The sequence below is a fragment of the Pogona vitticeps genome, chromosome 5 (assembly GCF_051106095.1).
Source record: "Pogona vitticeps strain Pit_001003342236 chromosome 5, PviZW2.1, whole genome shotgun sequence".
In the NCBI taxonomy this organism is placed as follows: Eukaryota; Metazoa; Chordata; class Lepidosauria; order Squamata; family Agamidae; genus Pogona; species Pogona vitticeps.
Window position 1 is genome coordinate 179,598,242 of NC_135787.1, and position 16,291 is coordinate 179,614,532.

The following is a 16,291-nucleotide window of genomic DNA, read 5'->3' on the forward strand; positions in this document are numbered from 1 at the left end:
GTCTTTAACTTGACGTAATCCATTGATAATATAGAAGAAGCAAGAACACTAAGGGAAATGTTCAACATTTGAAGAAGCAGGCAGATTTTTGAAAAACTGCAAGCTACCTAGAGGTAAAACAATTTGCCAGTCAAGTCCAGCACTGCCTAGTTTGACTGACAAAGACTTTTGCAGTTTTAGGCATCTGCTATATGAACCTTTTTATTTCAACTACAGGCATTAAAAAACCTTTTATTGAATCTGGGACCTTTTGCACGCAAGGAATGTGCTCTTTCATTGAGTTATAGTCCTTCTCCAAGGAACCATAAAAGAAATTGAAAACATAAAATGCACCTAACAAGTCCAGTCAATTCTTATTCCAGTCCCCAAATACCTTAATGTTCTTGCTCTCTGCAGGAAAACTATGGCAAGGAATCATTTGTGCACACATATACACCCACATGTTTATGGGCGGACAAATCCCTGAGGTGCAGCATTTTTCATATTTGAATAGCAAAGGAAATGGGCCTTCTCACACATTTTTCCCATTTAGAGGTAGAGCTACTTTTCTTCCTGTATTTGTGAACTTTCCTAGCTATGAAAGGCAAAACAAGAAAGTCACTACTATGATCCTTATTATTATCAATATGTATGTATTTATTTCTTTAAAATACTTTTACCCCACATTTCTCCCTAATAGGACCCAAGAGGGCTTCATTTAAAAATGTAAATTATTTAAGCTGCCTGTGTTTTCTCAGCCATGCAGCAGCGTCTTTCCCTCAATTTGATGTACTGATAAAAGAATGCAGGAAGTGCCTTTGTTGTATCAGTTCTTGTAACGGGAACATAACAAAACAGCTGCCATTGTCTTCTGAATTAAATTGCCTCAATATATGGAGCATTTAGCTACAATGCCTATTAATTCAAGCACCATCCCTTTACCTTTTTTTGCCCTGTGGACACATTTGAAATTTCAAACACTTGTTTTGGTCGCAAGCAAATAATGAAGAAGGAGGAGGAGGAGGAGGAGGAGGAGGCTGCTGTCTACTAGAATGCAGCAACCAAAATGGTTGCTGAAGAACTTAGAGCCAATCAGAAAATTTCCACTGAAATACAATTGTATTCACCTCACTGTGTAATGCTATTATCCTCATAGCCTCCTGCTTTTTTTTAACCTTCCCTATGGCATTTGTTTGGCCACTCTTACAGAACGCTGAAATAAGCTGTGACAAGCATCCCAGAAATTATATTCACTTTGTGGCTCATGACCACAAATTAAGTACAAAACAAAGATTGGCTCTGGCTCCTAAATTTCAAACCTCATGTTTGATCACACAAATACAGGGACAATAGAGTGAGATGTGTGTTTGGAAACCAAATTTCTCCTTTGAAGGAAGAATGGAGAGACACCAGTACCAATACCATAACAGGGCTCTGTGAACAGGCAATAGATGCCATTCTGTAGTATGGAAGCTTGAACTACTAGCCTAATTCTGCCTTATGCTAATGAAAACCTCCACATCTTTTGCTGCACACAGTGTGAACAGGTGCTGCATTCTCTGAAGTGGCTTTGTCATCACAATGGAGCCTTCCTTCGAGATGCTCAGACTTTGCAATGACTGGATAGCCTGATCTCAGTTCTTACCTTGTATCGTGGAGCAAGCTTGAGGAGTTCTCTCAGAGGAACATCTGAGCCTACCACACCTAGGAGAATGCCATGGGATCTCTGCAAAATAAAAGAGAAATGAAAACTGGCAACATTTCTCCATTCTCTGAGTGTTAAAGTCGCTATGACCCTTTAGGGAGTCTAAAAAGTTTCTAAAAAGGGGTTCCTAAAAAGAGGAAAGTCTAAAACTTAATAAGGCCTGGCCCCCAGCACTGGAAAAAACAGTCTGCAAAAGCTCAATGCACTCTACCCAGCCACAAGGACCAGGGATCATTGCACAAAAAAGACCAGCTAAAGACACCCATCAATCACAGTGACAGATAATCTCTCCCTTTTATCACAACAATACATCCACAACAAAAACATTTTGATCACCATCATCACCCTATCTCCTGAATAGGACAAAAGCTGTTCCCACAGCTATAAATATTCAACTATCTAACAAACAGCAACAAAGCATGGACAGAGTTCCTACTCCAGTCCTCTGAAGATGCTGGCCACAGAGACTGGCGAAACGACAGGAAGAACAACCTTCAGAACATGGCCAAAGAGCCTGAAAAACCCACAACAACCATCGCTATGACCCATTTGTGCACTGCCAGGTATTACACTCTTGCTCCCAAGTGTGCCTTAGATCACAGACTAAGATAATATTAAAACTAAGACAACTATAAGGCTGATGAAAAGGGAATGGCTTTCGGTGCAGTTTCAATTCTGAAGAGAAACAGGCCAGGGTTGACCAACACATGGCTACTGTCAGAATAAGTTAGAGAATTTAGGACCCACAAAAATAAAATATCTGTCTGAGAAGCCACTGAAGGATTAAAGCACAACTAAGAAAGAAATAGATGTGACTGTGGAATATGAATGAGAAGAGAAGAGTAGTTACAGCGCTGTTATTCGGAATGCTAGGTGCTGAGAAATTAAGAGCCTGTTTAAATCACCTTGCTGACAGAGAAAAAAAATAATTTATAAGGTGGTATTGGAGGAGAGCTTCACTGATACCATGATGGATAGTTAGAAAGACAAATAAGCTGAGTGACAGACTAGGATCCTGGAGACCTGAGTTCAAATCCCAGTTCAGCCATGGAAACTCATTGGGGTGGTGGTGGAATGGATAAAACCACCCCTTAAATATCTTAATTATTTTGAAAGCCCTATTAGGATCATAATATACGAATTCCAACTTGACAGCAAATAACAGATCAAAACAAGTTCAAACTCTTATTAGAAGCTAAAATGACTGAGGCTGCCATCTTTGGATGGAAAACAAGACTTGCTAGAAACGACAGTAATGCTAGGAAAACTGGAAGGCAATAGGAAAAGAGGGAGCCTAACATGAAATGTATTGTCTCAGTAAAGCAAGCTACATCTTTGGTTTGGAAGACCTGTGCACATCCATTAATTATAGGATCTTTTGGAGGTCATTGATTCATAGGGTCCTCATAAGTCAAAAGCGATCTGATGGAACATAACAAAACAGGTGCTTTTTGCCTGCTGTCCCAAACTTGGCAGTGCACTTCCAAAATTTTAGCAGAGCAACAGCACTAAAAAAAACACCTGTACCTTACAAGGCATTCATTGAGTGTATGACTTGCTGTAAAGGAAAAGCACATTCGCGGATGCTTCTTGAGAGTCGGGCATATCAGACAGGACACATTTGTTAGATTCTGGGGGAAGGCTTTCCAATTCTGCAGCTGGGTGCTTCACTTTGAGAGTGAAAGACAAGTGCCCTATACAATTTAGTCTTTGTCCCATCAAATATCCAGAAGGGACAACGTGAAAAGACTTAATATTTTAATGGAACATACGCCAAATTTTACAAAGGCATGTTGTCGTATTTCATGAATAACTTGAGTGTTTTATGCTTAGGTATCCATGCAACTTTATAATGTAAAATTCAAATCAGTCCCTGAAAAATCAGGAAAGGAACTTAGTAATACACTAGGAAAGGAAGTCAATATATCACAGAATTATGGGACATCACTATTTGCTGGAGAGGAATATAGGGTATCTCAAAGGACAGATTAATGTAACCTTTAAAATGCTTTTAAAGGCATGATTCTTAAATTAACAGTACTGAGATGTAGGCAAAGACAGAACATCAATTTAAGAAATGAAGGTGTGCCTAGGACAGCCATTAAAGCTTAGACATTATATGCTTTCAGTTTTGCAACCATAATTTTATTTTTATATCTGCTTTCCTAACTCAAAAGGGCAAAGTACAACTTTCTAGATGTTGTTAGACTGTAGCTCCCATCAACCCAAGCCAGTATAGCTAATGTTGAAGGATTCTTGGAGTCGCCATCCAGCAGCATCTGGAGGCCCACACTTTGCCTGCCCCTTCTTGAACAGAGACTGGAAATCGCCTGAGATATTGCTTCATGCTTACCGTTTCATTTTTCTTGCTGAAAACTGGCATAGCCACTGTTGTCATGAGCAAGAGACTTTGAGCCTGAGATGCAAAGAGCTACCAGATAGAAAAAGAGCAACACATTAGCACACAGAACAGCAAGGGAAATACATTAGCACACAGAACTAATAACACAAGAGACACCAATCACTGAAAGTAACAGTAGAAAGTACACTGAAACACACTTTAATAAACATCTAGTCCCAGATGATACTAGAAACACAACTCCATTCAAAGTGAGTAATGAGACTGTGAAAGATGGCAGGAAATATTTAATGCTCTGGAATACACACAAAAAAGGGAAGCTTTAAAGGGAATGACACCTATGTATGTTCAGGTTAACATGTCATATCTGGAGGCACAAAGATATGGCTAAGGCAAGTGACATACATAATACATGCCAAGCATATTTACATAAAAATACACAAATAAAGTGAGGGGGAGGGATAAGGAGGTAGAAGATTATACGCCCAATCAACCAATGAACATTTTCATACACATCAGTGTGGGGCACCCACAATAGGAGAAAAAATAAATTAAGAAAAACAGGAAAAAATGAAATTGGACTACAGAGAACAAAGCATTTTATTGAAACAGATAATAAAATGAAGGTTCACATGAAAAATAAGAAACAAATCTCTCTCTCTCTCTCTCTCTCTCTCTCTCTCTCTCTCTCTCTCTGTATGTGTGTGTGTGTGTGTTTGTGTGTGTGTGTGTGTGTGTGTGTGTGTGTGTGTGTGTGTGAGAGAGAGAGAGAGAGAGATGCAGATTTCTCAGAGACAGTGTGAAGGTGAGCAGAGAGAAAGAGGTGCATATATACATTCTCAGACAAGAAGCAGCCCATTTGATCAAGCAAAGAACTATTAGCATAGCCAAGATGAGTCATCACAAATTTTCACGGCATGGGGATTACAGGACCCCAGTCATCATAATCACTCAACAATGTGATAAACCAATTCTGGAAATGGTTGTTGTGGGTTTTTTGGGCTCTTTTGCCGTGTTCTGAAGGTTGTTCTTCCTGACGTTTCGCCAGTCTCTGTGGGAGGCATTTTCAGAGTGCTGTCCTCTGAAGATGCTGGCCACAGAGACTGGTGAAACGTTAGGAAGAACAACCTTCAGAACACGGCCAAAGAGCCCGAAAAACCCACAACAACCATCAGATCCCGGCTGTGAAAGCCTTCAAGAATACAATTCTGGAAAGTTGCATCAATTTGCTCAATACAGATTGCTAAAACAATGATGCAGAAATGAATAAAGCCCCAATATGTATATTCCTGGTGTGTACTTGTGTGTGCATTCATGTGCATAGTTCTATGCATCTGTACATATATTCAGTCAAGAGATTTTCAATAATTTCGTCATTTAAAACTGCTACTACTATAGTAGTATCTATACAAAGTCTTTCCTATATACTCAAAGCACATTACATACATCTGTAATACTTACAACTACTTTAACATAAGACAGCATTATCGTTGCCAATCAGTGGGCTAAGAGCTAGGGTCTGAATAGCAAAACAATTCTACGTATGCTCAGAAATAAGCACTACGGAGTTCAATGGGACTTAATCCCACATTATTTGGAACAGGATTACAGCATAAGGTCCATCCAGTAAGTTCATAACCAAGCAGAGAATCAGAACAGGACCATCAGTCCAAGAGTCATACTCTTTGCTACCACACAACAGTAAAATGACCACAGCACAACCTCTTAAATACATCCAAAGCTATACATATACTTCTTTTTCATGCTGAACAGTTCCATCATTTCTGTACTGCCTCCTTGGATGTATGATTTAGCTACATCTAAGTAAACTAAGACAGAATACAGAAACTGAGACAAAACAAATAATGGATGTTCACAGAACACAGGATAGATTGTTACCTCCTCTGATTGTGGCAGCTAGTGAAAGATATGGATGGCAAATGAACGTACACATTAACGAATGCATAGATGGATGAATGGATGAAATGACAAGCTATGACAATATGCAGAAACCAACAAATGCAAACAGAAATGTAATAGGGAAAACAGGTGAATAATGAGCAACACCATTGCACAGTTCTTTGTGAGAACCCAGAGAATTCAGAGTAAAAAATTAAGAGTAACTTGCATAATTGCATAGTTGGTTTGACAAAACAGACTCCTAGTTAACACTCAGAAAATCTCAAGGCTTGATTAGGAAATGCCCACAGATCTTTTCAAGGCCAGTTTCAGAGTTGAGGAGACCCTAGACAAGGTTCCCTCTGGCAGGTCCCATCGTCCACTGCTAGACATCCTTGAAACCTGTGGGTCCCAGTGGCAGCAAAGCATTAAAAGCCTGGATCTGGATGCCATTTCAAAGCCAAATTAGATGTTACCTTAAATATGTCTTTGCATTTAACAGACTTATTTCTTTCAAAATTCAAATATGTAACTTAAGGGTAGAATGATAAATGCCTGGATCAAAGCAGGTAAGAATAAGAGTTTAACCCTTTCTTCTTTTCTATGTGGTTCTAACTAAAATCACTCTTTAAGCAATGGAATTGTCTCCCAATAAAAACAGCAGCTTCAGATGTGTTATTTTCTTTAGAACCATACTGGGTAAGATTAAAAACGTTGACCATAGATTGTTTGGCTGGCCAGCAAAGAATGATCAGACATCTGTAGCAACTAGGACTGTAAATACCTGCTTATTTCATTCCCACAAGTAAGAAATTACAAAATTTTAAAATCCCCGCCCCCCCCGGTAGCCGAGACTGTAAGATGTTTTTGTACCTTTTAAACTTTTTTTTTCATTTTTGCAATTTTGCATTTTTATTTTGCAAAAGATTAATGGAATTATTATCTGGGTACACACCAAAAACACACATCCTGTAATTTGTGCAGAAAACCTTGTATTTTGTGTAAAATATAGAATTTTTAAAGCAAACTACACATTTTAAATATATATATATACATAACTTTCAGTCTCTGGCTGTAATTAAGAACAATATCTAACACCTTAATATATGTCAATTATCACCATATAACAGATAACAGACTATCTTGGTACAGCCCCACTGGGATGGAAGCTCAATGACCCACTTCCTGAGCTAAAACTAATCTCTTTTCCTGTGGGTAATCCTTTATAAAGTATCTCTACAGGGTTCATAGAGGACAGAGATACTATTTAAGCCATGCAATGCCCATGTAATTTCTTCTGAGTACCTGGATCATGGTGCTACTTCAAGGACACAACACAGATCCATGGCAAGACACATGGTATCTGTAGGTATTTTTCAGAAGGTAGTTTGGGCAGAAACCATCTGCTGCAGCTACCCACTTCCAATCTATGTGCATGTTCTAAAAAACATTAATTCTCACCTGCCTTAACTTTTGCCAGCTGGAAGCTTATCATAGAATACTTACTGCACTATCCATGTAGGCTTCAGTCCATATGATGTCATGATCGTGGTTGATAACCATGGGTCGACTCAGCACATGCAAATATTCCATTACATTCTCCTGAACATCAGCCAAAGTAGATATCTGTGTATAGTAGCCTATGCAAATAAATGCCCCCCCCCCCAAGTAGTATTAATTTTCAGAATTACATTACGGGTTCTTCGCTCTTCTAAAGTGCTGTGGATTCTATAAAGGTTGTCTAGGGTCTGAAAAAGGCTTCTCTACCTATAAATAATGCGATAATCCTTTGTATAAGTATGCAATCAAACCTGTGTTTGGAGGGAATATCAGAAAACCTGGACTTTTCAATAGATTCTAATCAGTCCTGATTTTAGTTCACTTGGGAATCTCTCACATATAATTTCACAGTTCCTGAAAGACTGTGGTGACATTACAAACATTTACCCAATTTCATGAGCTAAGACTGAATTGATTCCCACATGGTGAGAACAATTGGTATCTACCGAACATTGACAAACTGGGTAAGTAATGGGAGCTCAGACACTGTGCATACTGGCTGTTTTACAACAGAGCAACCACAAAATATGCTTCGTTGAGCAATCGACTAGACAAAATACTGTGATAATGAAGGCAAGGCGCATCTGAATGTGATCCAACTCAAAAAACATTAGGTATACCTAATTAAGAATGTAATTGCAAGCCAAAGTCCCATTTTTCCTGTGGCACTTAAGCACAATTACCTTAAATTTGTTTACACTGGAGAATAACCAGAGAATGTTAGGCCATAATATTCAACAGGATGTGCATACATAGTTTATGTGCACTGACTGCAATAAGGTTAATTTTTGTTTCAATTCTGTTAAATATATATATATATTCCATGGTGACTTATAAAAGAGGATAATATCTATATTTATTTATTTTCCTCTTTTATAAGTCACCATGGAATGCTGACTGGCCGTTGAAAGGTATGATATGCCAATAGAAATTTTAGGACAAAATAGATACATAGATCTACTCATTTGCATCAAATAATATAAATTCGGAAATATTCCTAAGAGTATTTCCTCTACTTTTGTCCATTCCCACAATTCTGTAACTCAGCAACCTGCAAAGAAGTGGACACTAATTTCTCACTATTAGTGACAAAAGCTAATGACACTACAGTGCACACCATCTGGGGTAACACATTCAGTCCTATTTTGTCCTGTTTTATACTTGACCTTGCAGTGTACCTTAAACCTTCTCTTCAAATATTTACGAGACATACAGAGTTATCTTAATCCCAGTCATCAGCCCTTGTTTCTTCTACTCTTGTTTCTTTTACTCCACCCCCCCCCCCAAAATCGGGGGGATGGAGTGAACAAAACAAGGTAAAACTGCCTTGTTTGACACCTAATTAGTACAGGTGACAAAGTAGGTTTACCCACTGCATTTCTTGTGGCTTTTTTCAATGAGCTTCTTTGGCTCAAATCAGTCCTGACTACAAAGGCTACAGCTGAAAAAACAGAGGACTGTCATGATCAATGACTTGTGGGAAACAATCAGCACAGTCACTTTGTCTATTATCTGTATCTCCACTTGGTTGTGGGGCCATGTATAAATGAACCTGATCCATGAAAGCTCACATTAAAAGATATAGTTAGTCTTTAAGGTGCCACAACTTTTTTTTACTTTTTTTTCTTTTTTGTTAAATACAGCTTAAAGGATTTACCTTTGTTATTACATGCTATCCATTTCACATTCTGTGCAAAACTGACTTCTCTCCCAATCAGATACGTAAAAACCCGGACCTGTGATACAAGAATACAGGTATTGGAATTAAATGTTAAAAACAGTGAACACATTCAACACCCCACTTCCAGAGCTACGGCTATTAATCTTTTGTACCTCTCCTTCTTTCTCTGTGACTGACTTCAGGCAGTATCTCTCAGCCTGATTTGCCTCAGAGGGCTATTAAGATGATGATAAAATGGGGTAGTGCATCATGTGCATCACTATGAGCTCAATATATGTCAATATATTTTACTCAATGCATACCAACAAGATACTATCTCAGACTGGTCTAGCATAATTTGTTTTGACCTAGCTACATCGTGTGCCATCTGGATTTTATTACCAACTGGAAAGGCTAAGCAGTCTCAATATATTAATTAATACCCTCTGTGTTATCTTCACCTTCCCATCAATTCAGTACAGAGAAAGCACGGACAACTGTCTTGTGCAAAGAATCATCTGTGACATTTGCCAAGAGGTCAGGATGCCAACTTCGTGTCAGAACCAGCTTTATACACAGGCTGGCCAGATTGCACAGGAAGTGTTCAGCACACCATTACTGGCTTGTATGGAAATGCACTGATGGTGTATGTACTGTACATGCAATTGGGTTGATCTAAATGGGCAGCTGAATCAAAATAGCTCTGAGGGGCCCAGCCGCTCAGAGCTATTTTAAGCAGTAACCCCATCACTATGGACCACTAACTTGTTCTTCGTTCCAAAATCTGTGTGGTGTATAGTTTTGATCTAGGCTGGTACTGAGCTATGAAATCTGAGTTTTAAACATTTAGTGTGCCAAATAAACTGTATTGCCAAAGTGTACCAAGTGGGTACCAATGTGTACCAAGGAGAAGCATGTGACTGAAATCCCTTGCTGCCATGCTAAATACCCTCTACCACCCAACAAGAGACGTTACCTCTACTTAATATATGAAGTAAAAGCCTGAGCATGCAGGATAATAAAGGAGATGTATATGGTTGTTCTCTTTGGTACCAATAAAACATGTTGTTCTCACATTTTTGCAACAGGTGAAGGCTGTCTGCATATATGTGAATGTCCCATATCATAGAATCATAGACTAATGGAGTTAGAAGGGGCTTAGAAATTCTTTGTTCAGTGCAGGAATCCAGATCTTAGGATATCTGACAGATGGTTGTCTACTTTTCTCTTAAATGCCTCCAGCATTGGAGAGCTCACCACCTCATGATGTAATTGGTTCCACTGTTGTACTGCTCTAACAGTTAGGAAGTTTTTCCTGTTATTTAACCAAAATCTGGCTTCCTGTACCTTCAGCCAATTATCCATCATGTTTCATCACCATCATTGTCTATTTATTTCTATTCTACTTTGTCACTAAGAGTATCCAAAGCACCTCACAACATATCAAATAACAGTAGGTTTCCAAAACAATAGAAACAATTATCAGTGGCCATTATCTCAACAGATAAATATATTAAAAAATAACAACATAATTTTGAATGAAACCACAAAAATTGACATAAACCAGCAATTTAAACTAAGGAGGAAAGAAATCTGACACATATACAGGATGGTCAAGGTCAAATAGATCTTGATTTTCCAGGATTCTGATTCTTTTGGAGAGCTCAAACAAACTGCAGAAGCTTTCATCTTCAGAGTCTTTGCTCTCGATGGCAAAATCCTGTTGGCATAGTTTTATGCATGTAAAGCTGATAAAGTTATCAGCCACAGCCTTTTCTTTATTTAAAAGTATCCTCACTTCTATCCCTTTCAATCTGGGAAAGCCTTACAAGGCCTTGAATTGAAGAAGCCTTAAACATCCAAAAATCACCATTGCCAGGGATACAATGCTCCCTTTTACTGTTGATAAATATACACGATTTGCTAACAGCTGAATAGGATCTGTTTCCTCAAGCTAAAAACCCAACATGTGTCAACGGGATACACATACACAAAAAACAACCTAGTAATCTGGACATTTGTTAGTGCCTCTTTACAACCTTATCTTTAAAATCTTTATTTGACATTTTGTTGGCAGAAATGTATCTACCATATCAAAGCTTGGCCTCATGAGGCGGGGCTTTGTTGCGGTGCTGCCAGCAACTTCAGAGAGGAGCTCTCTGGAAAAAGCTGGAACCCTCCGGTCCGGGATCCCCCTTCTGAAATGGGGATCAAAGGAGAGTCTAGAAGAAGTCTCTCTGAAGCAGATGGTGAGCAGCAGGAGGAGAAGAAAGGGAGGCAGACCCGGACTTTTTTCTTCTGAAGAAATCACCGTGCACGGACTGGAGCGGGCGCCATTTTTTGGCACTGAGCCGCGAGGAACCCTTTACCAGGGGAGAGGAGAGCAATCAATATAAACTAAAAATATATAACAAGTAAGTAAGCCGAAGCCTCTGATTTATGAAACAGCCTCATTAAGCTGAAATAAGAATGAAAATATTTGGCTGAAAGAATAAATGCAGCGGCAGGTTTATCTTATCAGTCTGACTCAAAAGCGAAACTAAGCTTCCCCAAGTGAACTATTAAAACGCCAGGCTGATTCTAAAGCCGAGAGTCTGAGATGGAAAAATAAATCTTATGTTTCTGGAGAAGAATCCCAGACAGCAACACCGTCTGACTGGATTTAAGAGACTTCGGTGGATGCAGTGTGGCTGGGATACGTTACTCTTTGCCTTCTCTGGACTTTGTGAACTATAAATAATAGAATCTGGTGGTTTTCGGGAGAAGGAGCTGACGTGGCCGACTGGACTAAGGAGCATTAAGGGGTTAATGAAGATCACAAGACGAGCTCCAAGGACAATCTACTGGACAGTTTGAGACTCTGTGACTGTTGTTTTGTTTGTGACCGCGTGTGAGTCTAATAATAGAAGCTTGCTGAACTCAAGAGAAGAAGAAATAACTGCGTCACGGTTCTAATTGAGATTGTATTTGCTGGGCTAAAAGTTGATTTTTATACTACAATATTTGGACAAAGATTGGAGGGAGATCTAAGGGGAGGTTTATGATGAGGGGTTTGAATTGTTGATAAAATTGTGGAAACTGTGGAAGGATTTCTAGGGGGTGATTATTGTGGTATTTATACAAACCCCAAAGCCTGAGATGGACCCCAAAAATTCAAAAGAACAAATGGAGACTTGGTCTGTTCAATCCCAAAGTTCTGGAATAGTGGTGCAAGAAATAGAAAAGGAATGGCAGATTAATATACAAAGGCTAATATTATCAGGGTTCCAGCAAGTGAATGCAGGTCTTAGCAAAATAGAAGATTTGATGAAAGGGACGAAAGAGGGGACAGTAGATGCCAAACAAAACTTAAATGAAGTTGTACAGACTTTAGAATCGTCTGTATTAGACATGACACCAGGTAATATGAATGCAGTAGAGAGTTATCCAGTGACCCATGCAGCTTCCAAAATTAAAAAGCATTATGACAAAAATCTTAAGGAGGCAGAGATACTGAAACCAGATAATTTTATGGTGAAAATATGGGAAGTGAAAAAAATGGATATTCTGTCAGATGGGCTGAAAGACTGTTCAATTCAAAAAGAAACTGAACGATGGGATGTATTGTATAAATGGCAGCAGCTACCAGACAATGTTGGAATAACATAGAATAAAATTAAAATTAAATGATAAGATAAAAGCAGGAGGGTAATCAAACTGTGAAAAAGCAAAAAGTTGATATGTATTAGTAATATGAATTGATTGGATGATGTTATACTTTATGCTCTCCTATCCCCCAAAATCATTTTTCCTTTCCTATCCCCTTTTTCTTTTTGTACCCTCTATCCCTGTTCCTAAATAATAAAAAAAAAAGATCCAAAAAAAAAGCTGGGCCTCATGACAAGCACTAAAAAAACAAAACCACCTTCCAGGATCCTTTCAAATCCAGCTATGGTTACTGATTTGCAAGACCCTTCCCACAAGACATCTATGGGAAAATTTTTTGGGTACATGAATATTTCCTGACTACTTTCTGTAGATTGCTTTACAACTCATTCCAAACTAAGCAGTCTTCTTTTCTCTCTTCAGTTTGTAACTCTTGGAAACTAACCTTTCGATCAGGCCAGTTGAATTTTTCAAATACATATTTATAATCTTCCATAGCACCATCAGTGATCAGCATGATGGCTTGGTTACAAAGGCCTCCTTGACCAGCACTTCTGAACTACAAAGAAAATGGAAACACAGTGATAAATATGTGTAGAACTTTGCATTTATATGGCTGGGAGAAAGGAGGGTTAAATGAGTCAACTTGGACAGAAACGGATTTATTAAGTATGTTTGTTAAATTATGGAATTATCTAGAAGCTCTTCATTAAGACTCATTGAAAACTCTAATTTATCTCAGTCATGAGTTCTTCTACGAAAGTGCACCTTGGTTAAGAATCTCATGATTCAAAAAGCATTATCAAGGGATCCAGACTGCAAATATATCTTCCCTGGTTTATTGCAAAGGTGTAGTTCCAGCCTAGGTCTCATCTTCAATAAAAAAAATCTCTGAAATCAAATAAAGTGGTGCCTTGACTGACGAACGCTCTGACCTACGAACGTTTTGAGTTACAAACAGCTCTGGATGCGGAATATTGCTTCGAGTTACAAAGGGAGCTTTGACTTACGAATGGAAAAAAAACCCATTTCCTGCCCTTTTTTGACCTAAGTTCATCTTAGGTCAAAAGAAGAAAAAATTAAAAAATTCTACCCCCTAGTGGTAGAGTACAGATTAACTGGCTTTGCATTAGTTCCTATGCGAACCAATGCTTTGAATTACGAACTGTGCCTTGACATAAGGACAAAAAAACCCACCCAGAACGGATTAATCAGTTTTCAGTGCATTCCTTTGGGAAATGCTGCTTTGACTTAAGAACGTTTTGACTTACGGCCACCGTTCCAATACGGATTAAGTTCCTAAGTCAAGGCATCACTGTAATTCTCTATTGCAAGAGGAAATCTACTTTCATAACACTGTGGCTGAAATCCTGTTGGCATGAAGTTTACACCACAAAACATAGATGACATCGTCATCCATCAAAAGAAATCTTTAATTCAATTTAAAATTTTAATTTCCCTTTAGGTTCCAAATTCCCTAGAGATCCCTTAAGACTCAAGGCTTAGGATGTATGTGTGTGTATATATATATATAGGTTTACATATCATAAAATGGGCACTTGGGGTCCCACCACTGGAGGATCAGGACAAACACCAATATTCCAGCAACAATTTTAGAGTATTAAAGGCTCCCCCACATCCCAAGGCTCCCAAAATCTTCCCCATGGCAAAAGGGATCTCTAAGGAGCCTTTAAATTTGGAGGGGGAAATAGGATGTTTTACATTAAATTAAATTAAATATTTCTCTCACCAAATGATTATGTCATCTACTGTAGTTGCTTGGCATAAATTTACACAAAAAGGATTCCATACACTGTTTTGTAAATGCAGCAATTTTCATACTGAAGAAATGGAAATACTAGTAATTGCAAACTTAAAATGAATAATCTTGAGCTTTGTACGAGTAAAACAATAATTTGAAGAACTAGTTGTTGTGGGATATATTTGCAACTTGATGGTACCACCGTTATCACTTATACACAATAGCCCCCCTCTTTTCTAAGTGTAATTATGATGAGGAGCGCTAATGAAATCTAACTCCCTATCTTGCTTTTTCCTAGATGAAATGCTACTTGCTAGAGTTGTCCACCATATGATGATGTAGCTGGATCATACTGTGCTGCTACGAAGCACAACAATCCAAATTACTTCAATCAATTCACTGAATCCAAGGCTTGGGTTTCATCTCTGTGAGTCAATGTGACACACAGAAAATATTCCGCTTGATTATGTCATCTTAAGGCTTAGCATTAAATGGCTCTCATTTTTGCTCTCTCTAATGACTTTGCTCTAGCCCTTTTGGCCTCTCCCGTCCTTTGGAAAGCAGACCCAATCAACGGTTTTATAGTCTGAAACTACTGAAGAATTGGCCTGACACTGAGATAGGAAGCACAACTGTTCTCATTAAAAGCAACACATAACTCAGCACTGTCACCTCTGAGAAAACAAAGTTCTGGATATGTCAAGATCCTGACCTATTGTAGTCACGTATACTTGAAGAAGTTTGGCTACATGGTTTACTGTATGACCTTACAAGGCATGTCCATAACCCATTTTTATCTGCTGTGGTGACAACACCAATTCAGTGTTATCCTGAGTCAAACATATAATAAGTGTGTGTGTGTGTGTGTGTGTGTGTGTGTGTGTGTGTGTGTGTGTGTGTGTGTGTGTGTGTGTGTGTGTGTGTGTGTGTGTGTGTGTGTGTGCCTCTGTGTGTGTCTGTGTGCCTCTGTGTGTGTCTGTGTCTCTCTCTCTCTCTGTGTTTCCAAAATAACAATGTCCAAGCATTTCACCATCATTCTCTGTTGCAATTTCAGCCAGCAGCTTTTGGCACTGTCACAAACAGTTTCTATCACTGTTAATCTTCCTTCTCCGCCAGTGCACTGCCATAAATCACCACACTGCTGCAGGACTCAGAAGGAAGGCTGCATAATCTAAGAAGAGGAACACCCTAGGTCCACAAAATGTCCTACCTCCATCAGGACTCTGAAGGCTTCTGTCAGGGCTTTGTTCACTGTCCCAACTCCTTTTGCTTGTAATTCATCCACCAGCTGCTTGAAGTGCTGAATAAAGAAGAGAAGACTTACAGTGCTGAGCAGAAGCATATTAGAGGATAAAGGAGGAACAACAGAATATGGGGGCGAAGGGAACAACAACTGAAACTCTGTTAACATGGAGTTCCTGCACAGTTCAGCTTCTTTCTTACCTCCATCCTAAGGAATCCATGAGTAATACTGTCCCTGTCAATGAATTCAGTGCTACCTTGAGTCACAGATATAATAAACATGTGTGTGTCCTCAAAATAACACTGTATATCTGAAATAAACAAGCAGGTAACAATATTACAGGGACGTGGTGGTGCTGTGGGTTAAACTGCAGAAGCATCTGTGCTGCAAGGTCAGAAGACCAGCAGTCGTAAGTTCGAATCCATGCAACGGAGTGAGCTCCTGTTGCTTGTCCCAGCTCCTGCCAACCTAGCAGTTCG

At 38.9% G+C, this 16,291-nt stretch overlaps 1 protein-coding gene across 3 annotated transcripts in view; it reads right to left on the reverse strand.

Annotated features, from left to right (window-relative positions):
• The window catches only part of CACNA2D4 (calcium voltage-gated channel auxiliary subunit alpha2delta 4), a 176,227-nt gene that overhangs the window by 125,028 nt on the left and 34,908 nt on the right, over positions 1–16,291 (reverse strand). For 2 of the 3 annotated variants that reach the window (XR_013536775.1, XM_072999839.2), the window contains exons 10-16: positions 15,780–15,869; positions 13,253–13,366; positions 9,160–9,238; positions 7,449–7,582; positions 5,943–5,960; positions 4,038–4,115; positions 1,625–1,705 (exon numbers count right to left, since the gene is read on the reverse strand). Coding sequence is in view for 2 of the 3 variants with exons in the window: in XM_072999839.2 (XP_072855940.2) it covers positions 1,625–1,705; positions 4,038–4,115; positions 5,943–5,960; positions 7,449–7,582; positions 9,160–9,238; positions 13,253–13,366; positions 15,780–15,869 (594 nt within the window). In the remaining variant the exon portion in view is untranslated. The remainder of the gene's footprint in view (positions 1–1,624; positions 1,706–4,037; positions 4,116–5,942; positions 5,961–7,448; positions 7,583–9,159; positions 9,239–13,252; positions 13,367–15,779; positions 15,870–16,291) is intronic. The other variant, XM_072999840.2, reaches the window with a different exon arrangement.